The 26,338-nt window shown below is 40.3% G+C and overlaps 1 protein-coding gene across 22 annotated transcripts in view; it reads left to right on the top strand.

The window, feature by feature from the left end:
* The window catches only part of eif4g3a (eukaryotic translation initiation factor 4 gamma, 3a), a 67,478-nt gene extending 42,750 nt beyond the window's left edge, over positions 1–24,728 (top strand). For 19 of the 22 annotated variants that reach the window (XM_037778734.1, XM_037778699.1, XM_037778707.1 and 16 more), the window contains 20 exons: positions 1,321–1,440; positions 3,464–3,619; positions 4,350–4,547; positions 5,256–5,402; positions 5,558–5,794; positions 7,780–7,884; positions 9,560–9,698; positions 10,033–10,184; positions 12,817–12,907; positions 13,444–13,561; positions 13,647–13,873; positions 14,731–14,843; positions 16,013–16,185; positions 17,932–18,057; positions 18,361–18,442; positions 18,611–18,709; positions 18,910–19,056; positions 20,502–20,583; positions 20,695–20,841; positions 23,680–24,728. In XM_037778734.1, the coding sequence (XP_037634662.1) occupies positions 1,321–1,440; positions 3,464–3,619; positions 4,350–4,547; positions 5,256–5,402; positions 5,558–5,794; positions 7,780–7,884; positions 9,560–9,698; positions 10,033–10,184; positions 12,817–12,907; positions 13,444–13,561; positions 13,647–13,873; positions 14,731–14,843; positions 16,013–16,185; positions 17,932–18,057; positions 18,361–18,442; positions 18,611–18,709; positions 18,910–19,056; positions 20,502–20,583; positions 20,695–20,841; positions 23,680–23,861 (2,841 nt within the window). In that variant the 3' untranslated portion in view covers positions 23,862–24,728. The remainder of the gene's footprint in view (positions 1–1,320; positions 1,441–3,463; positions 3,620–4,349; positions 4,548–5,255; positions 5,403–5,557; positions 5,795–7,779; positions 7,885–9,559; positions 9,699–10,032; positions 10,185–12,816; positions 12,908–13,443; positions 13,562–13,646; positions 13,874–14,730; positions 14,844–16,012; positions 16,186–17,931; positions 18,058–18,360; positions 18,443–18,610; positions 18,710–18,909; positions 19,057–20,501; positions 20,584–20,694; positions 20,842–23,679) is intronic. The other 3 variants (XM_037778793.1, XM_037778636.1, XM_037778774.1) reach the window with 1 other exon arrangement.
* Positions 24,729–26,338: the final 1,610 nt, after the last annotated feature.

Below are 26,338 nucleotides of genomic sequence, written 5' to 3'. Positions count from 1 at the left end.
CCTGCATAAATACTCAGACCCGCATGTCCTTAAACCTCTCAGTGCCATATGTTGTTTGTTTTAAAAGTTACCTGTGCAGCAGTCTGTTTCCCTCAGGAGCTCCGTCTCTAAATGTAGCTTTAAAAAAATGCTTTAATTTTCTTTTTCCTTTATAGCCACAATGTTAGTCTATGTTGGGTTCTGTAAGTAGAACATGTATGTTCAAGATTTTCTTTTGAATGGAACTGAAAGGATGAGTCGGTCTACAGAAAATGAACTGGCAATAATTTCAATAATCTTTAAAGTCAGTTATGAAACAAACATTCGGTGGTTTCGGCTTCTGAGATGTGAAGATTTGCTGCTTTTCTTCTCTTTATATCATTGTAAATTCAATGTCGTCCGGTTTCAGACTATTAGTCGGACAAAACGAGCAAAATGAAAATCTCACCTCAGGCTCTGGGAAATTATTCATAATTTTCTGAGGTTTTAAAGACTGAGCGATTTAAGCTATTAAATGATACATTATGGTAATCAATAATGAAAGCAGCCATTAGCTGAAGCCCTAGTTTTGAATAAACTTCATGAAACAGGGTTCTTCATCATAAGCTCAGAGCAACAGGCAGTGCTTTAGACATTAGTCTGTTAGATTGTGTTGCAGCGGAATCAAAGATACAGCCCGCAGAGACTGGTTCATTCCTGTGATCCACACATACGTATGGGTGGAGCATATGGCCCGCTGAAATGCTGTTTTGATTAAAATCACATTGCTATTATGTCACACTTGGCAGTGTTAAGAGTACATGCCCCTCCCCCACCTCTCCAAAAAGAACAACCGGCCCGGCGATGTACAATCCCAAAGTCTCATTTTCTCAGAGGGAGAAAGTGAAATCTCACTGGGGAAAGAATGGAGAGGAAGTCAAGGACAGCTGAAAGACAAAGAGCTGGATTTGTTCTTCTCTCCTCCCCCACAACTATCTCTCTCTCTCTCTCTCTCTCTTTCTCTCTCTCTCTCTCTCTCCTGCGTTCCTTTCTTCCTTCCTTTCCCTCCACATCTGGTTCTGACTTCTCTCTGTGAATGGCCCGCTGATCCCGCTGAACATAATTTATCACCAGTACAGTGAAAATACATAACCTAAAAGCTGTTAATGTAGTATGACTGTCATTTACAACGGGTCACCTTTAAGGGACCAATGGGTTAGAAATGCACACACACTCACCAGGCTGCCTCCATTTACCCTATTGCCATTATTATCAGGGGATCACTGCTCCCCCTGCTGTTCAGCTCATCTTATATATATATATGTATGTAATGATGTATTGTGTATGTTATGTGTCCTGCAGATTAACCAAAACAAGTTGCCATCTCGAGCGGTGGAGTCCAGGGTGATTTCCAGAGGACCTGATTTCACACCTGCCTTTGCAGATTTTGGCAGGCAAATGACCGGAGGACGAGGCGCTTCAGTGAGTCATACGTGCACACACACACACACACACACTTACTCATGCTGCCACAATCATTCATAAAGTCACGCACACACTCCTCCATTTCCTCTCAACACACAATTTGTCTTCATGTTTAATAGACAACTTGCTGATTTTAAGGGGAGTAAAAATGCAATAGATATTACACATCTTTCAAACATCTCTCTCACAGCCAGAGGATAATGGGATACAACTTGAAGTACTTGGTTCCAGTTGGTTTCAGCCGACGTCCAATAAATGTTCAGTGACTGATTCAACACAGAAAACCTCCAATAAACCAGGGCTGGACCCAAATATTAGACTATTCACTTATTCGTTCGTGGGGTAGGTATTTTTTTATCCCCTCTGGATTACAAACATGCATAAAACACACCAAACCTTTTGGAAAACGTTTCTTATTCATAACAAATATAAATACAAACAACAATACTGTAGAATAACAGAATCCTTAAAAGTGAATGCTTTTGATTAAACCGAAAGACACGTGTTGCAGTGCTATGCCGTCCATCTCAGCCAAGAACGGAGAAATGTCTGGCTAAGTCTTTCCCAAGTCATGTCACGGAGACGAGCCAAGCCGTTGCTTATGTCATAGCGCAACCCATGGGGGGGCTCAGGCCAAAAAGGGCTGACCGGGAGCCTCCGCGGGCTTCATTACGCTCAAGCTTGCAGCAGGGCACTGCAAGAGAGGCGGTGCGTAATGCGCAGGCAGCAGCAGCCTCAAAATGGCGCCGTTTAGTGGTTCCGTAAACGCGACTTTGAGGTACATCTACACTCACACACACAGAGGGAAGAGATGCTGAGCGCAGATAGAGGCGTGTGTGCACCGTCCACACGAGGTGTAAAAACAAAAAGTGGTATTCGGGACAGCCCTCCAATATACCACTCCAAACACTGTTTTACCATTGTCAGAGTCAAGATTTGTTTGATTAGAATAAACCTACTCAAGTGCTGCAACACATTAGAGCAGGGGTGTCGAACATAGTACGCCCTGAGGGCCTGAACCGGCCCGCCAGAGGGTCCAATCCGGCACACTGGATGACTGCAAAGTGTGAAAAATGCAGAGAAGTCATTAATTCCAATTTCTCAATAAAATGCACTGCTATTTATCCACTGGGAGTCCTAATAAGAGTAGCAGGCCCTATGCTGGATACGCTTTTATACATCCCACATGCTTACATACAGGCTACGTGACACAACTGTCAAGCACAGGCTACTGTTCATGCAGGAGCCGCCGGTGGAAAATGTCAAAAAAGGAGAAAAGTAGACACACTGTGTTGGGTTTTCCAAGAAAAATGGACCAGTTCCTACTGTATTTCTTCAGAGGTAAAGTGTGCTTGGTGTGTTCACAGCACCTTTCAGTGCTCAAGGAATATAATATTTGGCGCCACTATCAGACTCATCATGGCGGAAAATACAATACCTTGCAAGGACAACTGAGAACAGTGAAGATAAATGAATTGTTGGCAGGTTTAAGAGCAGCAGTCTGTTTTTAGTCGTAGCTAAGAGATCAGCAAGACATCCCGGGCTGCTCATTATTTGTTTTGTAAATCGATTGTTTATTAATTGTGAATGTTTTTCAGAATGCACTTGTACTTCTTTATGCTAAAAAGGGAAACATTTGGAGGTGTTGTTATTTATAGGTTATTATACAATGTTTTTACCGGTCCAGCCCACATGAGATCAATTAGGCTGCATGTGGACCATGAACTAAAATGAGTTTGACGCCCCTGCATTAGAGTGTATCTGTTCTTCTAGACAATGCAGGGTCAGTTAAAGTAGAGCAGATTTCATATATTTCACAAGGTAATTTCAGAGAGTATTCTGGCAGAGATGTGTTGTCTGCACATGGCTCTTAAAATTACAAGTCATTTAACTTTGTTTTATGTTGTTTTTTTTGTGGTTATATTTTGTTGTTTTTCATTGCAGATAGACAATTTATAATATATTGTGTAGCTGGTGACGAGACATACTAACGTGCTGTATTCTTTCATTGCATTCACAGCTTATGAACATTGGGGCACGGCGGCCTCCACCCAGGAAGATCATCATGAACGTGTCGGTTGAGGACGTTCAGCTGAAAAAATCCGAGAATGCCTGGAAACCTGGCATGAAGAGGCCGGAGGTTGTTGTAGAGGATCCTGAGGCGCAAAACACACAGGTTAGGGCCAAATATACACACATGCATGTACACGAACACACAGAAAAGATGCACAAAAGAGAAGCTTTCCAGACATCAGCACCAGGGGCCGGTTGCATAAAAATAGACCTAGTCTTTCTCTTAAATATAACTTTAAGTCAGACTTGCTATAGACACTTAAATGTACTTGTTGCATGAAGCTTCCCTATGAGTGACTAATGTAAAACTGACTTGGATACCCTGTTGCGCAATGCATTATGGGTGAAATAAGGTAGATGCAACAGTGACACCACACCATGTATTGGAGAAAATAAGAGAAAAAGTAAACAGCATCAATGTATTGGGTAAACAGTTGAAAGAGTTAACTAAAAGTAAGGGATAAACAGTTGAGATAGTTGGCAAAAAATAGCTAAACGTAATGAGTAAACAGTTGAAAAAAATCCACTTGATTGAAGAGCTTTAAATTATTGAAGATCATAACGGAATCAATTGGTTTAATTCTTTAAAAATTGGAAAACAAAATGAAAGTTTACTTGTTATTACTCAATAAATGATTTGATCTACCTCAGTAGGAAACAACTTTACGTAATAAACAGACAGTTATGAGGGAAAATATGCATTTTGTAAAATGGTATCTTTATCAGAAACTATCAATAATTGCCATCCCTGTAACAGAGTTAGTTTTTAATGATTATGTCCAAGATAATCTTCAAATAAAATGATTGTGCTCATTATGACTGATTCCTCTCAGGAGCTCTTCAAGAAGGTACGCAGCATCCTGAACAAGCTGACACCTCAGAAGTTCGCCCAGCTGATGAAGCAGGTGACGGAGCTGACCATCAACACAGAGGAGAGGCTCAAAGGGGTCATCGACCTGGTCTTTGAGAAGGCCATCGACGAGCCCAGCTTCTCCGTGGCCTATGGAAACATGTGCCGCTGCCTCATCGCGGTAAGCAGGTCGTCGTGTCGACTTAAGGGTAGAGAAGCAGGCAGGGAAGTGAATGAATAATCTTACCTCATCTCTGGTTCATTCACAGGGGGAATTCTAGTTCAACAACAAGTAAACTTCTCTGAATTGCACAGACTGTGCAGTTTACGCTACGTTTGTGCAATCCCAAATGAAACCAATCCAATTTGCATCTCAACAACTTGCTAAATGTTTCAGCCGCAAACGGATCGATGGGTTTAGATTCATCTCTGCCTCGATGCAACGTAATGGTGTGCAATACAACACAGTTCAATATACAATGTGATGATATAGTGTGAGCATTATCATTTTCTGATGACTTGCAAGAAGAAATCGTAAGATGTGTTACACCCATTATCTTCAGCAGAGAGAGGTGAAAAGAAGGGCTGCTGTTACACTGTTTGAACTGAAGTAGTAAATGTCATCTTTTGATAATTCTTTCAAATGGATCGCTTTTCATTAAATAAGCATTTCTGCAATAAGGAACTCTGTTCTGTAAAACAGAGAAAGTGTCTTGCTGTGGTTTCCTTCAATATATTTTGCAGAAAACTCCTTTAAGTCTGTGGCCTCGTCTGCCGGATACTCGAGTCACTGTTCTACATTTTTAAAGGTTTAGTTTGTCACCTAACTTGCCTTTATTATACTTCTGTTTCTTTACTATAATCTACTATGTCTGCTGTTCCTGTACAGCTCAAGGTGCCCATGACTGACAAACCCAACACTTCCGTGAACTTTCGCAAGCTGCTGCTAAACCGCTGCCAGAAGGAGTTTGAGAGAGACAACGTGGACGACGTGGTGTTCGAGAGGAAGCAGAAAGAGCTGGACTCTGCTGCATCGGTAATGTGCTCTATGAATTACTCAAGTGTGACACCCATTTTCAAGCTGTACCAAAGCATTTTTAATACGGGGGGGGGAGAGAATGAAACTCTGGCGGTTTTGTGAATAACCTCCTTGGGCAAGTATTTGATTGACGTTGCCTTGGGTCCCCTCAGACGACAGAGCGCGAGCGGCTTCAGGAAGAGCTGGTGGAAGCCAAGGACAAGGCCCGGCGGCGTTCCATCGGCAACATCAGGTTCATCGGCGAGCTCTTCAAGCTCAAGATGTTGACGGAGGCCATCATGCACGACTGTGTCGTCAAGCTGCTGAAGAACCACGACCAGGAGTCTTTGGAGTGCCTGTGCAGGCTGCTCACCACCATCGGCAAGGACCTGGACTTTGAGAAGGCCAAGGTGAGGCGGAGAAGAAAGTTGATTTAACATTAACATAACTTGCGATTTTTAGGTCGTAGCAGGCTCAGTTTTAAAGCTAGAGTGAAGATGCTGGCATCATATGAATCCAATGGTACCAACCATATCATGCGAGCTCATCGCGAAGGAGGCTAAATAACACTCCAAACTTGTGCAAAATTTTGGCGAGGAAAAACTGGCATGGCCATTTTCAAAGGGGTCCCTTGACCTCTGACCTCAAGATATGTGAATGAAAATGGTTTCTATGGGTCTCCTCTTTACAGACATGCCCACTTTATGATAATCACATGCAGTTTGGACTGCACGGTGGTGCAGTAGTTAGCACTGTCGCCTCACAGCAAGAGGGTTGCACATGTTAGCGTGGGTTTTCTCCGGTTTCCTCCCACAGTCCAAAGACATACAGGTTAGGTTAATTGTTGACTCTAAATTGCCCGTAGGTGTGAATGTGTGTGTGAATGGTTGTCTGACTCTGTGTCAGCCCTGTGATAGTCTGGAGACCTGTCCAGGGTCCCGCCTTCACCCAATGTCAACAGGGAATCAGCTCCAGCCCCCCGTGACCCTGAATAGGATAAGCGGTTACAGAGAATGAATGAATGAACATGCAGTTTTGGGGCAAGTCATAGTCAAGTCAGCACACTGACACACTGACAGCTGTTGTTGTCTGTTGGGCTGCAGTTTGCCATGTTATGATTTGAGCATATTTATTATGCTAAATGCAGTACCTGTGAGGGTTTCTGGACAATATTGTCATTGATTTGTATTGTTAATTGATTTCCAATAATATATATATAAATACATTTGCATAAAGCAGCATATTTGCCCACTCCCATGTTGATAAGAGTAATAAACACTTGACAAATCTCCCTTTAAGGTACATTTTGAACAGATAAAAAATGTGATTAAATTGTGATTAATCGCGATTAAATATTTTAATCAATCGGCAGCCCCAGTTGTTATCTATTATGAATTATAAAGCGTGTATGTGTAACCTTAACAGCCTCACTGGCACATTGAGCAGGCCTGATATTTTATCTCTAGCTGTAGTAAAAACTTGTTTTACTTGCCGGCTGTATATGCCACCAAGATGAATTCCTCTATATTTGGTTGGTGACTTGGCAAATTAGGTGATAGTGGCGGGGATTATGATCTACAGCAACACGGTTTTGAGCGGCATAAAAGAGAAAGTAGTGGAGGGATTCACTCCCACACCGGCTGGGCTACATTCGGTTCCAGAGGCAGAGGAGAAACTGTTTATGTAGGTTATGAGGAAACGGGAATATCCCCATAGTGGATGCTCTGCTTTATTCTGTCGTTCTGACTGGCTCTCCTGTTGACATCAGTGACTCCCAGCTGGACACAGCGAGAGTCCTCAGATGTTTGGAGAGACACAGCTGACTCGAGGGCTTGTCTGCTCCCTCTCTCTGCTGCACTGTGATGTGTGGTTTGATCCTCATCATCTACCGGTCACCCTGCAAAAGGAAAGCCCTGTGACCAGCAGGGACCACCGCTCTGAACTCAACAGAACAACTTAAATCTGCTGTTTCTTTTTCTGTTTGCTACTGAAGGATTTTTATCCTGTTTACCAACAGAAAAGCATAATTTCTCTACATTAAATCCTACAGAGTGTTGTCTTAACTCATCTTGTCCTTCAGATGAGTTTCACCATGTTTAATGTGGTCATTTTGTCAACATGGCCGTTTTAATGTCGGGCCATTACAGTGGGATAGCGTCTGTGCTTTCTGGGCTTTTACAGTTTTAGTTCCCAAATTGTTCCAATTTAATCTCGAGCGGTCAGGACGGCCTCTGCTCCGAGTAACAAACCGACCAATCTGTCAGTTTAGTGAAATAATGCGGAAATCCCTGAAACCCGCTGTCCAGTAAAATTGAATAGAGGAATAAAGAATATAACCTTCATGTCTCAAATTAACTTCCTCGCTCTCTCTTTCTCTCTCTCTCTCTTTCCGCAGCCTCGGATGGATCAGTATTTCAATCAGATGGAAAAAATCGTCAAGGAGAGGAAGACCACATCTCGGATACGGTTTATGTTACAAGACATCATAGACCTCAGATTGGTGAGTGTGTGTGTGTGTGTGTGTGTGTGTGTGTGTGTGTGTGTGTGTGTGTGTTGTTGTGATGTTTGTTTTGTCCCGCCTCATGTTCATGCCAGCTCGGTTTCACGATGAATTTTCCCGCAGAGGTTTGTTTCATTGATTTCTCTGAACTCCTGGAACATGGCATCAGGTATTCTGCTCATATTCTGTTAAATGGATTACTAGTACTGCTCTTGTTATTGAATTTTAACACCTTTTCAGAAAGAGTGATGGGAGAAAAACCTGTTGGGAAATACACTGTAGAGCCTATCACTGCTGATAACACATGATCAGAATACATAATTAGAACTTTCCTATAACGGTGTCATATAATATTAATACGCATTCAATGCACTACAATGTTTGTAAACATATATGTATACTGTATGTTTATTAATAGGTTAAAACAGTGAATGAATGCCATTAACTCTATCATATGTGATTGAGTGATGCAAGTAAACTGTAAACACGGTAAAAATGTGATCACATATTATGTACACAGTTCTGTTTTAGTGTTTTGCTAGCGGCTTTAAAACAGGACTCACCAGACATAGTGTAAATTAATCCATATATACTGTATGTGGGTGTAAAGTCAGATGAGGGCTGGTCAATATGACGAAAATATAAGACAATTCACTATTTTAATCAATATCTTTTTTTGCAAAAAGACTACAACACTGTCACCGCAAGGCTGTCACCGCTATGCATATACAGTGGAAACCACTTATAGTGATCACAGTTACAGTGATCAACCGTTTATATGGATCAGACAGAATGATGCCAATACAAAAGCTGTTTAAATAATTTGCTTATAGTATTCAAGCAGTCCGCTTACAGTGTTCATTTTGGGTCTTTTCCGACATGACAACATATGGACATTTTTTGTAGAACTACAGTAATTCTCTCTTTCTCTGCATCTCTCCCTCTCTCTCTCTCTCTATATATATATATGTATATATATATACATTACATCTGATGCAGTGATTTTCCTTGTTACAATATTTATCTGTGTTGTCCCAGTCAAACAAACTAACACATGAATAAAGAGTTGATGAACAAACATGAGGAGGAAGAGAAACAAACGAGGAGCAAATGTCTTAACATGACAAGTGTCATGTCGGGCTTTCCAGAGATATCTGCACTGTGATTCTCTCCTACAGTAACTCTTACCAAACACAAGCTGTTTGAGTCAATGTCACTGTCTCCTGCAAGACGCTGGAAACACAGATTCGAGCCCCGCTGTGCTGCGCTCTCGTCAAATTTAAAATGAAAATGAGCAAGGCTACTTATGCAGCGCAATGGATCCACTCTGTTTAAAGAGCAAAAGCGACATGTTCAGCATCGTGGAATGAAACAAATGTTAATAACAAATGAAGTGTTGTAATGCAAGTTGAAACTGATAACCTTGTTAACACATGTGTCTGTCAGTTATGATCATTGGCTAACTCATCACCAATCTTTTGAATTTGGGATATTTTTCTGTGCTTGACAACTGATAGAGGTATATCTGCTATGATAAAAACCCACAATACTCTGAAGATGTTTAAGGTCGGTCATTTGAAATGGCTCAGATCAAGTAAAAGAAATCAGTTTGAAACTACTGACACTACCGCTTGATTCAGTTCTGATGTCATTGTGAATCTCGTTATTCTTGCAGCACAACTGGGTGTCAAGGAGAGCCGACCAGGGCCCGAAAACCATCGAGCAGATCCACAAGGAGGCGAAGATTGAAGAGCAGGAGGAGCAGAGAAAAGTGCACCAGGCACTGCTCTCCAAGGACAGCAAGAGACGGACAGGTCAGGCCTGCAGTCTAAATCCTCTTTAAGGCTTAGAGTCACATCGGCACAGCTACAGTGACTCAGGAAGCCTGCGAGCATACAGAGAGACTTCCCGTCCCTATAGCCTGCAGAGACGCTATTGTGCCCAACAGCAGACAGGAAGCCCCCCCCCCCCCTCCCTCCCATCTGTTAGCTGACCTATAATATTTCATCATGTATAGCAAGAAACAGCTAAAAAATGTCACTCTGTCAGCTTTCACTGTTGATTCAATGAATGAAAAATGACATTAGATTTCACTTAACTCAATTAAAAAACTGTATTTTGTGTGCGTTTGTCTCTTTGGCCTCGTAGATCCAAGAGATCAGAGAGATCAGAGAGATCAGCGAGACCAGCAGCGAGATCAGAGAGAACAGCGGCCGCAGAGAGAAGAGACCTGGAACACTGTGCCCATGACAAAGAACAGCAGGACCATCGACCCCACCAAGATCCCAAAGATCTCCAAGGTGAGACATGCTGCTGCTTTTTTTTTTTTTTTTTTTTTTTTTTTTTGTACAAATGAACCAAGCAAGCACTAAAATACAGGAGGCTCTTCTCATTTCTCAGTTTGTACATCTTTGATTCCTTTCCTCACCTCCTCTCCTTGCGTCTTAGTCCCTCTCACCAGAGATGCAAACGGAGGAGGAAAGGCAGACACAGGAGGAGGAGGAGGGAGAAGTGGAGGCAGCAGGCATTTAACAAAATGAGACATCCTTGCTTCGGGGCAGTCATTTTAAAGCAACTCAATTAAATATGACGTGTGGCACATCTGCATCATCTGTCTGCTTTGTTGTAGCATACCTCTGTATTTTATGATCTCTTTCAGATGAGCATAACAGTGACAACATAACAACTTTTACTTTTAATTCAATTCACAACATGGAACGACACACCTCTTTTTTACGTCACGGATGCCGAAAAGATTAATTTGAGGTGCAGCGTAGGAATTAAAATAATAATAATAATTAATTTAAATACATTTTGCAACTGTATAAGGGCTTAGAACATTATGATAGAAGTATATGACGGCCATTCCCATGCTCTATCAAGTCTCTTAAGTAGTTTGGTGCTAAATTTAACCATTTCTTTACCACTCAAAAATTCATAAAAATTATCAATAATCCCTCCAAAATACCACATTAAGACACAAAGACATTGAGGAACACCATAGAAAAAGCCATGCTGTGATGAAAAAATTTGGACATTTGGAGATTTCTGCAAGAATTGCATTTTTCAACGATTGGATGGCGAGCACTTCTGTTCTGGAAGTTTTCAATCTACCTAGGAAAGCCATCCATCCTCTGAATGCTCTGGGTCTTTAGTTTGTGGTTGTAAAGTTTCATGAGGCTGTGATTATCCTAGAGGTCACCACAGGTCATTTTATACAGTGATGTCAAATAATAAAAAAAATGGTCTCACGACAATGAAATGGCCACTATGAGGACTAACATCATCACACATTAATACAATTGGGCTCATTGGAGCAGCTTACAGCTTTACAGTCATACCCAATTTATGTAATTCCAAGACTGTTTAGGGACCCCAGTATTCAGAAATATTCAAACACACCATTTTAGAATAGGCGAAAATAACACATGTATACTGCATGCAAATAAACTGCATTGTTTTTGCCAAAAAGTGATGTGATTATCATAAAGTGTGCATGTCTGTAAAGAGGAGAATCGTGGGTACCCATAGAACCCATTTTCATTCACATATCTTGAGTAGTTAGACTCAAGTCTAGTTTCATGTGATACCAGTACCTTCAGTCTACCTCCACTCTGAAAGACAGTAAAGTCACCCAAGGAGTGGGAGACTGTTTTTTTCACTTTGGGAAAATCCCAATGACCACCGATTAGAAACTGATCAAGTATCCATACTTGGCCTGAAAGTCTTTGTTGCAGCATTTTGTAATTTCTGAATCTGATTCAGTGATGAATCACAAGGCTGCTTTGTTCACTGAGTCTTGGTTGAATATTGTCAGGTCTGCTTTGTAATTTAGATAAATCGGTGAGGTTGTTCTTCGTGTCGGGACAAGTTTGTCTCTCAGAGTGTTTTTCCACATCAGTCAGCAGCTCCTTCACCGGTGGTTGTTGCTCTCTCAGTAGAAAGTTTCTGTGCACAGCAGATAACTGTTTACACGGCACCAAGAGGAATCCTGTGGCTCATTATGTTTACTCACACACTGTCCCTGCCCTCTTCTGATCTGCATTATTGTGGTTTATGTTCAGTAGTACGCAGTCCCTCTGCTGGATCCATGAGGTAATGGTTTGTAAAAAGAAAACTAGTTCCCCCTGCAGGAGGAATTTTGACATATTCTCAGTGTTAGTCGCACCAGAAGAACATCTTGAGTCAAAGGTTTTAACCAGTGCGTTCTTGAGACTGCATTGATGATTGTTACATAAAATGGTTTGCTGCTTGGATCAGCTAACAATTACAGTAACTGGAATAAGTATGTGTAGAACAATTATTTCACATGCTAAGAATCACCAGTATAATAAATTCAGCGTCATCTCTGTAAAGGTTCTCATTGGTCCAGGTCACTGGATATCTTTTAGTCTGTCATCCAAGAGGCTTCATCAATATGGAACTGATAGATGAAAATGTCCTCTTGACCAAACAGACAAAGTCCAGTTGCTTTAAATGATCTACTCCACTTGTGTCATATAAAACCTAAGGGGTTCCTATGCTTTAAGAAGACAAGTAGAGTAATTATTACATTATGTGCTGAATTTATTACATTATTCAACTTTTTTTTTGCGAAGTTTATAATGTAATAATGTACTCATTATGTCATAACTTATTACCTTTTGAACAAAACTGTTATTACAATATGTGCTGATTATTATATTATGAGCTTTTATTACTTTTAAATTATTACATTATGATAAGTTATTACATTAAGAGTTGCTACAAGTGTGGCTAATCAACTTAGTCGGGAAATGACTCAAATAAATATCAAATATTTTAGAAATTCCAAAATATGCTGGAGGGGGGCTTTAAGTCATGTAAGTCATTTATCTTGTCTCAAATGTTCTCCTCATTTGCCTTTTGCCTTTTTCCATACGAGCTTGTTTTTAAATGATTCTGTTTCTGCAGCCTCAAATGGATGAGAAGATCCAGCTGGGGCCTCGAGCTCAAGTCACGTGGGGGAAGGGCAGCAGTGGAGGAGCCAAGGCCAGTGACTCAGGTAAGAAAACGTGTATAAACTGATCCAAGACCACAGTGGATCGGAAGACAAGACAAGAACGTTAATAGCTGTTCCAAACAGCCACTCTCGAAGGCTGGGAATTGTTGGGGATAATGGCGTACACTTTTGGACAATCTTTCCTCTGAGGCATTCATAGTGTTGGGCTCATTTGTACACATCAAAGTGACAGAAATAGTTGTGTAAAGACTGAAAAAAGAGGCCGAAAGAAGCTCAAGCCCTGCTTACTTTCTGACCCCCCACACACCTCACCAATCGCTGTCTGAAGTGGAGGTATGTGTCACATCGACAGCATCGGGAGCGTTTTTTGAGAGCCTGAAGCTCACTAGAATTTTTTTCCTATTGATCAGCATTGAATTTTGTATTTTCTTCCCCTCTTGACATATTAGTCCGTTATACACCGCATGAAGTGACTCAAGTGAAACAACACCTTAGCTTTAATAATCCACAATCATTTCCTTTGATTTTCTGATCATTTCTGTCATTCATATTTCCTCTAACTTTTCTCTTCATAACAGAACTATCTCGGACAGCTGGCCTCAATCGTTTCTCCGCGCTGCAGTCGACGCCTTCACCTCAACCCTCCACCACTCCTCCACAGAACCCCGACTTTGACCCCAGGAGAACTCTGGGAAGGTAAAGAAACAACACCGTGTGCTTCTGATAGTTAATATCACACATACAGAAACACCCCGATTGACTTGTTTTCTTTTTCTCCCAGCAGTCGTAGCAGTGCAGGGAGAGAACGCAGCGAGAAGCCACTGATCACTGCCCCTCCGTCGTCACGGCCCGGACCGTTCACCAGGGGAGGCAGTTCGAAGGAGCTGCTGGAGAATCAAAACCCCGAGGAGCTGTGGAGGGACCGGGAGCGAGAGGGAGCCGAGCCCCGGAGACCGAGTGTCACCGAGGACAAAACAGAGCCAGAGCGCAGCAGAGTCAGGGAGCCTGGTGAGACGCACTGTGCTGCACAACACTGAACATGCATGAAATCATTTTGAATATATAAACAGACTCTATATTGGTTTCTATCATTTTAAGCTGTGAGCAAGTTTTATTTTCCATCAAAAATCCTGGATACATTTTTATAATTTTGTAGTCACTTGCAGTATCAAATTATATTGTCAAATGTGGAATATAGTCACTGCTTTATTGGCGTTTCTTCTCAAACCAGCAGCAGCTAGAAAGTCTTGTTTTTGCAATTTATTTACTTATTTTATTTACAATACTCAGAAAATAAATATTTACTTTATGGAACAGCTAAAATGTTAAAGTTCCAATCAATTATTTTGTAATCATATAAATAACTGATACACTGTTTTTAATTTCAGTTTCTTATCTGATCATAATTGATATCAACCTTTTTGTCTACTGTTCACAAACATTACTAATGTAAACACACCTTTAACGATATAATCAAAATAAACAGAAAACATACATATCATAATTTTAACCATATATACATTTACTTGTATATTGTTTTTCTGTGTATCACAACACATTTAAATCAATTTAGGAGCAACAGCAGGTGGAAAACAAAAGGATCACACCATAACAGATTAGCTTTGGCTATTACTTGTGTTTTCTTTAGGGTAGTCAGTGATTATTTCTCTTGGATATGTTGTCCCAGAAAACATAAATCTGGATCACAAATTGAAAAACTTTGCTTATAATCTGTGATTATTATATTGATGAATATCAGAATAGAGTAAGTCGATGCGTATGTGATTCAATCAGAGAAGACCACACATGGATCTTCATCGTGCTCTTAACCACAGACAGACACGGTTGTTTTTTTCCGTCGACAGTGAAACCTGAGCCAGTGGTCCAGAGCCCAGACAGACCTGCTCTGTCTGAGGAGGAGATAGAGAGAAAGTCCAAGGCCATAATCGACGAGTTCCTGCACATAAATGACTACAAGGTACTGATATTCACGAGAAGATCAACAGTAGATGCCTGTTTAGGTGTTCAGTTGATAAATTAGTGATTGCTTCTTCATCTATGCCTTATTTTCACATAATGTATGATTTAAATGCCTAATTTGCTTTGTGTCAATTTAAAAAAAAAAAAAAAAATGACGCATCATGTATTTGTTTCTTTAAAATACATTTAATGAAGTATGTAGATTAAAGGGATAGTTTGGGTGTTTTGAAGTGGGGTTGTATGAGGTACTTATCCATAGTCAGTGTATTACCTACAGTAGATGACGGTCGGCACGCCGCCAGTTTGGAGAAGCAGACAGGAGTTATTGCACAGAAGCAGAGCAATGTACTGCTGTGGACGGGGTCAGCAGCAAAACGTATTTTAGCCAACTAAAAAATCAATATCAGTAAAAAGTGTCCGCTACATTTAGAATATTTTCACTGCTTTACCTCGCCGTCAAACAGCCCTTTCCGACGGGGATATATCCATCTATGTTCTCTTCAAAGCCACCAGACTCCTTTGACAAAAACAGTCATTTACCTCTCAGAACACAGGAGTTGCTGGTCTACCTCTGACTTAATCAGTTGGTTTGTTTGTGCTATTGTGTGACTTTGGTGAATCCGAACTAATCCTTTAAAACACCAAAGTCAGGTAAAACTACTGTTTTTGTCACTGGAGTCTGGTTGCTTTGAAGAGAGTATAGATAATGGCTTTCCTCGTCTGAAAGGGCTGTCTGACAGCAAGGCACAGCGGTGAAAATATTCTAAATATAGCGTACACTTAAACTGATATCGATTTTTTTTTAGGTGGGCCTTTCTTTTGGTGATTTAAATACATTTTGTTACCGGCCCCGTCCATAGCAGTACATTGCTTTGCTCCTGTGCATTAACTCCTGTCTGCTTCTCCAAGTTGGGGCGTGCCGACCGTCATCTACTGTAGGTAATACACTGACTGTGGATAAGTACCTCATACAACCCCACTTCAAAACACCTGAACTATCCCTTTAATGTATTGCTCTTTAATTACAAGGTTGATAATATCAGAACAATAGCTTTATCACTGAGCATGCAACAATAACTAATAGAATTCAAAGTGCATGTAGTGTTTAAGTTCCTCTTCTCTTACTAGTTCCACTCAGTCCTGATCATATTTCTTTGTTTTCTGCAGGAGGCTGTTCAGTGTGTGGACGAGCTTGAGTTGGACTCTCAGCTGCACATCTTCGTGCGTGTCGGGGTGGAGTCGACCCTGGAGCGCAGTCAGATAACACGGGACCACGTGGGCCAGCTCCTCTTCCAGCTGGTGCAGCAGGGCATCCTGCCCAAACCCCAGTTCTACAAAGGGTCAGTTCAGCTTCTCTTTAATGCACTCAGCCTAATACGTTTCTACGTACAAGGAGCTAATCATTAACTTTTTGGAAAGCCGCAGGCTCTTTTTGTGCGTGCCAGCTTTTTGTTATTGTGCCTGCTGTGTTCCCATAAAGTGGGAATATTGATTGAAACACATTTTCTTATTCTAAGATGTCCCCTTCTAATGATTTTTTTGGTTCATGGATTATTGGGATCCCCATTATTTGTTGCTGTGTTATCCATAGATCCTAGAATATCATTTATAGTTCTCCACAGTTTCTTCCTGTTTCAGTCATACCGTGTGTTATTGTTCCTGTTTGTTTTAGTTACTTGATTTCTGAGTATGACTTCCAATCAGCTGCCTCACCAGATTTCATTGCCACATTTTGATTTCTGTCTCTCTCAGCCATTAAGGCTTTCTGTTCTTCATCCAAGAAGCTTTTCTTGCTTTAACTGTAAATGTAGTATATATATATATATATATAATGGCCAAATGCTCATCTGCCACCTTTTTAACTCTGTTCAGGTGTTTCTCTTAATGTATCCATTGTTACAAACTCCTCACCTAGCATTTATGTTTGAATTGTTGCTCCTGTGACTTGCCTTCACTCGATCCAGTAGGTTGTTGACAGTTTACCAGAAAAAAGATGAGTGTCAAAATCTCCTAGCTGTTCTGATTTTCAAACAAAGTATGTGCAACTTCATGTATTTGTATTTGTAAAGAATAAAATCAAATGTAGATTAATTTGGCCAGTAAGTTGATCATCGTATAAAATCTTTTCAAAATCTGTAATTCTGAAACAAACAATTTGAACATGTGTAAATCGTGTTATGTGTCTGTTAAATGACGATAGGAATCCAGTTTTCTGCTTGGTGGCGGTTTTTCAAAAAGACACATTGGTATGAAAATACCATAATTACTGTGTAAACATGGAGGCTTTTTCAAAAAGGGTTGTTTTTTCTCTTGAGAGTACAAGTGCTCATCTTTCCTGTAATAGGACCATAAAATGGGATCATAACTCTCTTCTAGTTCTTCAGTGTCCTGTAATCTTAAAAGAAAACACTTTTGAAGGTTAGCTGTAATTTCAGTACAAAACAGTCAGTTCATCCAAATTCAGAACTTCTCTCAAACTCAAAAAGGAAAACTCAAAGTGACGTCAGGTAGAAGTAGAAATAAATTGGTAAAGATCAGACAAATGCAGAGAGAGTGTATTTTTTCTTGTCTGAGTGACATTCAAACATTTTCCCGTTCAAGATCATAATTAAAAAATGATTTGGGAGTTAATCAATATTTTGTTGTTTCTTAAATAAAATAATAAATAGTAACTTATGTATTTGAGCAGTTTTGTGTTTTATACATGTTTATAGTAGGGCTGCCTGCTATTAGTCACCTAAACGGTCATTTTGGTCTTAGTCGACTCAGATTTCTTTTTCTTCTTTTTCATGCTGAATGACTTATTTCCAAGAAACTTATGAGCACATCTCTGGTAAACACAAGATTTAAAGTGGTGCTTTTGTGTGATTCTTTGTAGAGAAACTCAGTTTTACAGATCTGTTGATTAATAATAGTCGACAAAATCGTATGAGCGTTAGTCGACTGTGAATTTATTTGGTCGAGGTCAGCACTAGTTTATACACGTATATGTGTGAGTGTAGTTGTCACCTTTTAGACCACAGGAACAGTAATATAATCATTTTTCTTTGCTTCCTAACCACCACTGTGTTGTTTTATTTTCTCAGGTTGGCAGATACGCTGGAACAAGCGGATGACATGTCCATCGACATTCCCCACATCTGGCTGTACCTGGCCGAGCTGCTCAGCCCTGTGCTGAAGGAAGGGGGCTTCTCTATGAGAGAGCTCTTTAGGTACTGAGGCATTCACTCCATACTCAGGAGAAAATATGCTACAAATACAGTAACATTTGGTGTTTGCTCAGGAAAACATTACACTATGTTGATCAATATTTTCCTTGATGAACCAAATGAAATGGTTGTTGTCCTTTGGGTCACATTTTTTTTTAGTTTATGTTCCTCCTTCCTGTACTCATTTCCAAGATTAATTTCAGGCTATACTTGGAGGAAAATGTAACTGTTAACAGTGACTTAACAGCTGCACAGGAAATCGTATTATTGTGTTATTCAACTTCTCCATTCTCCGTTTGTTCACAGTGAATTAAGCAAACCTTTGCTTCCTGTGGGAAGAGCTGGGATCTTAATATCTGAAATACTGCACATACTATGCAAACAAATGGTAAGCAACACTTTAATCTTCAGTTGTGTAATTATGTTACCAAAATGCAAGTAGTAGCAAGATTTGGTTCTTTCAGCTCGTGAAAATCTTTTTTCCTGGAAACCAGACAGAAGAAATTAGATATTTCAAAGAAGAGAGGTGCGATGTTGTCTCTTCTTGTGTCCACAGAGCCATAGGACTGTGGGTTCTTTGTGGAGGGAATCTGGCCTCAACTGGACCGACTTCCTGCCAGAGGGAGAGGATGTCCAGGCTTTCATCTCACAACAGGTTTGTGATAAAGGCCTCCACTCAAATCGAGAAATATCAATATTATTGAAAAACTATTTCTTTATACGAATGTAATACAAGAAGTTGACAGAGAGCACATTATACTCCCACCCCCTCCTCCATCGTTCTTCCTCTTTCTCATTTCCTGTTATTTCTCACTTCTCTATCATATCGATGTCCCGTCGTCTTGACACAAACAGAAACTCCAGTTCGTTCTGTCGGACGACTCCAGTCCCGAGGCGGCTCTGTCCAAACAGATCATGTCTCCTGAGGAGCTGAGCCAGCAGCTGGAGAGACTCCTCCTGGAGGACATGGCCAGCGACGAGCAGATCTTCGACTGGGTAGAGGTATGAGAAGTGACATGTTTTGCACACATTTCTCAGAGAAGAAACATCCAATTCTGCAAGCTAGCGGCATAAATTCAGAGGGGCAGTCTGTTATTAATGACGTGTTAAACTCTGGCACAGTTAAGTTTCATTTGCAGCCAGTAATGAGCAGAAATATTTAAGACACTTTTTTCTGTGGACCCGCTGGATCGCCGGCAATCCTCACCAACATTACTGTCTATCAGAGGCTGTAGCAGGCTCAGTCTTAAAGCTAGAGTGAAGATACTGGTATCATATGAAACTAAAAAACTTAAAGAATCCATTGGGAAGGAGGCTAAACAATGCTCCAAATTTAAGCTTAATTTTGGCAAGGGAAAAACTGCTGATTTCCAAAAGGGTCCGTTGACCCCACTTTATGATAATCACATGCAGTTTGGGACAAAAAAAAAAAAATTTTGCATGCAGTATAAATGTGTTATTTTTGCCTATTCTAAAATGTGTATTTGAATATTTCTGCATACTGAGGTCCATAAACAGTCTTGGGATTGCATAAAGCTGAGACTCTTGTGGATCCAATGAGCCCAATTGTATTCATGTGTGATGATGTTAGTCTGCATAGTAGACATTTCATTGTAGTGAGACCATTTTTTGAAACTTGAAATCACTGTATAAAATGACCTGTGGTGACCTCTAGGATAATCACAGCCTCATTAAACTTTACAACCACGAACTAGAGACCTAGAGCATTCAGAGGATTTATGGCTTCCTAGGTAGATTGACAAAAAGGGGGTTGCTGAGCAGTTTTCAGAATCAATCGCTGAAAAATGCAATTCTTACAGATATCTCGAAATGTCAAAGTTTTTTTTATACCAAATCACAGCATGGCTTTTTCTATGGTGTTCCTCAAGGTCTTTGTGTCTTAATGTGGTATTTTAGGGGGATTTTTGATCATTTTTATCAATTCTTGTGGTAAAAAAAAATTGTTAAATTTAGCACCAAATCTGTGTAACAAATGGTATCAAGCCAAAAATTGCTGCAACAACTTATGAGACATTAGTGAGCATGGGAATGACCATCATATACTTCTATCATAATGTAATCTAAGCCCTTATACACTGTCACAATTTATTTTAATCAATTAATTATTATTATTTATTTTTTTTTTCTGATTTATGACTAGAACAACTTGACACACAGTGCTGAGCTGTATCTCAAATTAATCTTCAGGTTCCCAGCTTTCAGATGATGTACACCACTTCTATGTGACATCTACTGTTGACCTGCTATCTCCCCCTAAAGACCACCTGTCCCCCCCTAAAAAAGACAAAAAAAAGTATATGTGGGTCTCTCAGGGTTAAAGGTGTTTCCTGTTCTTTCGTAGCATAACTGCTAAGACTGCAACTGTGTTGAGCCATGTGAGATTGACAGGTTGTGTGTTCTGTCTTCCCCTGTGCTCCATTTCCCAGGCAAACCTAGATGAATCTCAGATGAGCTCGTCTCCCTTCCTGAGGGCTTTGATGACAGCTGTGTGTAAGGCAGCAGTGAAAGGTAAGCACTCCACCACCTGGAGGAGACACTCTGCTGCTCTATTCTGCTAAAATCGCACCGCTGATTACATTATCAGCATGCACTCACTCTGCCTCCTGCTTTACCGAACAGATGATAACACCAACTGTCGAGTGGACACGGCCATCATCCAGAGGAGATTGCCTGTATTACTCAAGTACCTTAACTCAGACACTGAGCGACAGCTGCAAGCACTTTATGCACTTCAGGCGCTGATCGTCGCCCTCGATCAGCCTCCAAGTAAGTGCTGCATCTTAGTTTCATTAGGAGGAGGTGGGAGGAGTTAAGTTATTTTTCTTCATGTACTCTTTTTCATAATTTCTTACCAGAGAAGATAAAAAATGTACACCGATATTTGAAGCAATGTTATTGTATATATAATCTCACCACAAGGTCCGTTCAACAGCTGGTCTGAAGCTATTGATCATGTCACATGATCTTCATCAGCAGATTAAGTTCGCCCAGTTGTCATGGAATTATAGATGCTCATATTCACATTTTTTCCTGAGCACTTAAAGGGGAATACCACCTAAAGTAAGAATTTCAATATGTTATCTCCATGGCCTAGTAATCCATATTTGTGAACATGAGCTACTCTGTCAAAGCCGGAAACTTGAGAAGAAACATCTCTCCCTATTCATTGTCTATGGAGCAGCGCCACACATTATACAAGGGATGTCACAATTCTCCAAATCCACTTTCAATTTTAAGGTCACGATTCGATTCGATTTTCGATTTAAACATTCCGTTGTTAGACTAGGGAGTCTTGATTCGTAAATATCAGCAGATCATTGGTTTTATGCCCTGACAACTGTCATTTACACTTTCAACAAAAAGAAGATCCACTAGATGGCAGGACAGCTAGAGTCCATCAGAGTTCACAAGGCACATTTGAAGGCTCCATGACGTCCCTGTCGGTGCCTACGTGCTTTAAACTATGGCAAGTGTAAACCCCGCTTTACCGTACAAAGCGATGTAGACACACAATAGATTTTAAGTGGAGATAGCACGACCGCAGCTAAAAAATCGACAAACAGTTCAATGAGCGCTGTTTTCTTGGTTGCTGCAGTCTCTTAAATCTTCTGCAGCCTACAAACTGTAGTTCTTCTGTCAAGACACGTTTGTTGTCTACGTAACTTACGAGGAAGGCAAAGTGATGCCACACCGGTGACTTCAGGGAAGCAGGAGGATTTTCCAGTTCTGTTGTTTTATGTCATCTCCAACTCCGGCAGTGTTCGTGGTGTCTCAAAGTGCAGCTGCAGGCTACCGATAAGATATGCTGTGTTGTCTTTGAGGTGTTGTTTTTTTTGTGGATGCACGCAAGTAGGTGGGGGGGCGGATAGAAAAAAATCACTGATCCTGCTTTTGATTTCGATGGTCGAAAAGTGGAAGCTCATTTAGATCGGTTTCCGATTTAGAATCGACATCGTGACACACCTACTTTATACTCTATGACATCAGAAGTTTGAGTTTTAGCACTCTAGTTTTGGATTTGGGAGAGAGTTGTTCATGTTTACTAATATTTGTTTAACTGTCTTAGACCATATGATTAACATGTATGAATTTTGAAAATGGGCGTACAGTATAATGCATAAAGTTATCAGTTTGCGGGGGCGGGTTCGGATGGTTGATTAATGCATATTTTTGCAGGTCGGGTGGTGCGGATTAGCTCTCATAACGGGTCGGTTGGGTCAACAATTAATTTTGAATCTCAATATTACTGTCCTCTATAACATTAAAGCTTGGGGAGGGAACATTGGAGAAACCAGCAAGACCAAGCTAAAGTGAAAAAAAATGATCCAACTCAAAAACCGAACCCAGTGTTGCAGTCTTTTCCAATGAAAGTAGCTAGCAGCACCAGCTCCAAGAGTCCCTAAATCTAGCAAGAAAGTCTGCAACACTGACAGTCCGTCCCTTCAGGCCTCCCTCCAAAGCCGCTTACCCTAAATTATCATTATGAACGTAATGTATTGTTAGTACTCACATCTGTCGAGCTACCAACTTATGGAAGACTCCGGTGACGCGCAATGAGTGCACGGGCAGACTGCACGCAGCTAGACAGGCAGGTAGCCTGTCCAGTCATTTCATGTGTTTCGAATGAAATAATTGAACGGGTAAGAATGAAACTAATTACAGGAAACTAACATGTACAGAAGTTATATGGACATAAAGAGATTATGGCTTTGATAGTCAGAGATTATTTGAGTTTTGTAAACCGGGCTGATGCTCGTTTTGAGCAACTCAATAGCATCTTTCATTAGACCTACCCTGATTGATATATGCCCATGTCTTTCAAACTTGATGTTCACGGGGTGCAATGCTGCAAAACCACTTAAATGATGCACTAATTGAAGGTTAATTTGTCTCTGTATAAAATAATGTCAACGGGAAGTGTAACCAGGCGCGTCATGGCTATCTTACTTCTTTTGGATGCCTTAGCGTGTCAGGCCCTTGGAAGAGAGCGTGTCGCTGTGCTGATATATTGGCAGAGACAGGCGGGGCCTTATATGCGTAGCCTTTGGGTCGTTAATTATGCTAATTCCCAATACTCATGAACACACACTCATTTACGCACAGGTGGCATTCATCATGTTTACGGTCATTTATAAAGTTATCTGAAGTTAGGAGCGTTTGCTGAATCTGATGTGGCACACTTGTCCATGATATGAAAAAAAAAAAGTAATAAAAAGATTAGAATACAAAAAAATGTTCTCGCATTAGGTCCAATGTCCCTTTTTAAAATACTATAAATAATTACAGAGAAAACCACAAACTAATAACAAAACGTACCTTGAAGAGGTTTACGAGTTAACGAGTAGCCTCAGGAAATGTACTTCTTTTGAAGCTCTCAGATGTAAAACAGTTGTTCACACCTCCTCCTAGGGGGGCATTTCCTCAAAGAGGGGTGCGTCTCCACCACCAGGACGTCTCCACTGGAACTTGTGAATTAATTGTAATACAGGTGATCGGTGGGGGGGGGGGTTACTGCAGCAGGACAGGAAGTTTTAAAGACTCTTCTCTCAATTCAAGAATCCTTATCAGAGCCACAAAGATGACTGATGTGTGTTTGTCTTCCAGACCTTCTCCGGATGTTCTTTGACTGTCTGTATGACGAGGACGTCATCTCGGAGGACGCTTTCTACAAGTGGGAGACGAGCAAAGACCCTGCCGAGCAGCAGGGTAAGGGTGTGGCCCTCAAGTCCGTCACGGCCTTCTTCACCTGGCTGCGGGAGGCGGAGGAGGAGTCGGAAGACAATTGACGAGGGAGACACCCGGGGGGACACGACGTAGTAGAACTGCATCCTCATGACAGAACAAACAAACAAACATTCAAAATGGGTGTATGGGCAGGACGACATGTTTTACGGCTGGAATTTTTTTCTGCGGTACGGTTCTGAAACATGCCGACATTTTGAGTTTGGATTCCAACGGCGGAAGCACTAAATACCTGTATTATACATAGAAAATATTTTTGTTTTAAATTTTAACTTACTTTTGTTTTGTTACTTTTTAAGAAGAGACTTAAAAGATACATAGGTTCTGGACTCTTTAATTTATTATTTTTTTAAGGACTGCAAATATGAAAGTTATTTAACATTTGCAGATGCTCACAAATGAGAACAACAACAGAAATAACAATATAATTAATTATAATAACAAAATAATAATTGTGAAATAAAATAGCCTCCCTGGATTCCACACTGTTTGGTTTAAAACAGGGTAAAACACAAAATGATGTTGGGATGAAGGGGAAGCAGAGATAAAAAAGGAGTGGATGCACAGAAACTATTAACGTTGTCCGTGTATGACGTTTTGAGGTCAAAGGTTATCTCCTAATAACCAGAAAGTGTTTCCCTCAGCCTCGGCTTGCTCTGCGTTGATAATGTACATACGCCTCGTGAAGAGGTAGAGGTATGCATTCAAGAAACGATGCAAGTTCAGTCCACAGAACTGTCAAAACAAACGAGACGAACAAACCGGTTACATTCAAATAAAATGAGCAAAAATGCAACATTAAAAAGCAAATGGCCAGGGTCGCTGAACATTAAATGCTTGTAATACTTCAGACCTACAGAGCAGATTAAAGCTTGTAAATACATTAAAGACAAAAAAGGTATTTAAAAAAATGCTGATTGTCATGATTTGTTCTTTTGATGGTTGGTGTTTGGAGCTGTGGGGTCGCCAGATTTGCTTCTTTTGGTGACTTTGCTACGACTTAATGTGTGTTTGTGTGTTCAGTTTTCCCGTTTTGGATAGCATCCTCAGAAAAAGAGCTGTAGGATGTGGCCAGGAAGAGCAGCTGGAGTCACTGTGAGCCACTGATTTGTTCTGCTGAGCATCGACAAACGTTATGAATGAACTCAATTTGTTCCCTTGGCTTTGAAATAGTTGCAGCAGTTTAATTCTTGCTTGTAATTGACCACAACTTTTTTATATTTTTGTGTCTAGATTGTGTAAAGATCCAGCTGATATGTATATAATGTGGTCACGAATGCAGTTGCATTCATATTACAATGCCGCTGTGGTCACATGCTTATCAGATCACCAAATGTGGCTTGCTTAACCAGTCTATGATGCATTTGCTTGTCTTTACAGTCGATTGACAAAAAATTCCAGCTTCTTAGTCATGAGAATTTGCTGCTTTTCTGTTGTATGTCACTCCATCTTTGGGTTTTAGACTGTTCGGACAACATAAGCAATTTTAAGAAGTCAAATTAGAAAATTGTGACAGCCATTTTCACTATTTTCACACATTTTATAGACCAAACTAATCCATAAATTGAGAAAATAGTTGGAGAGAAATAACTTACAGTGAAATAATCAAATTTAAACCACACACAATGATACAGACAGAAATCTGAAGTATTTTTCTAAAGTTTATTTTACACTTAATGTGTCTACTGGCTGCTCTGAATAAGAAATGTTGTGTTCCTCTTCATTTTAACTTTGTTAGCATTAGGCAACAACTACACTTCCCATGAGCCTTTGCTGCAGACAACCACCCAAAATCTCATTAGATCTGTAGTTTTTGAATGCATACATGACAATAATTGATTTATCTTAGTTAAATTAAAGATGTGTTCAAATTGCATTGACCTGTATAAGTAGAGGACATAAAGTTAACTCAGAATAAGAACATAAAATCTCAGTAACATATTTGCTAGCTAGCCTTTTTTTCATTACAGACAGACAGAAAGCTAAAGTAATGTTTTTGGTCTATTTTACACTTAATGTGTGTCTACTGGCTGCTCTGAATAAGAAAAGTTGTGTTCCTCTTCATTTTAACTTTTGTTAGCATTAGGAAACAACTACACTTCCCATGAGCCTTTGCCCCCGACAACTACCCAAAACCTCATTAGAGCTGTAGTTTTTGAATGCTTATATGTTTTCTTGGTTAAATTAACAATGTGTTCAAATTGTATTGACCTGTATAAGTAGAGGACATCAAGTTAACTCAGAATAAGGACATAAAATCTCAGTAACATGTTTGCTAGCTAGCCTTTTTTTCATTACAGACAGAAAGCTGAAGTATGTTTCTTATGTTTTTGGTCTATTTTTACACTTAATGTGTCTCTACTGCTGCTCTGAATAAGAAAAAGTTGTGTTCCTCTTCATTTTAACTTTATCAGAATTAGGCAACTACACTTCCCATGAGCCTTTGCCCCAGACAACCACCCAAAACCTCATTAGATCTGTAGTTTTTTAATGCTTACATGACAATAATTGATTTATCTTA

The sequence above is a fragment of the Sebastes umbrosus genome, chromosome 1, assembly GCF_015220745.1.
Source record: "Sebastes umbrosus isolate fSebUmb1 chromosome 1, fSebUmb1.pri, whole genome shotgun sequence".
In the NCBI taxonomy this organism is placed as follows: Eukaryota; Metazoa; Chordata; class Actinopteri; order Perciformes; family Sebastidae; genus Sebastes; species Sebastes umbrosus.
The sequence above is the reverse complement of the archived record's forward strand: the minus strand, read 5'-3'. Positions and strand labels throughout refer to the sequence as shown.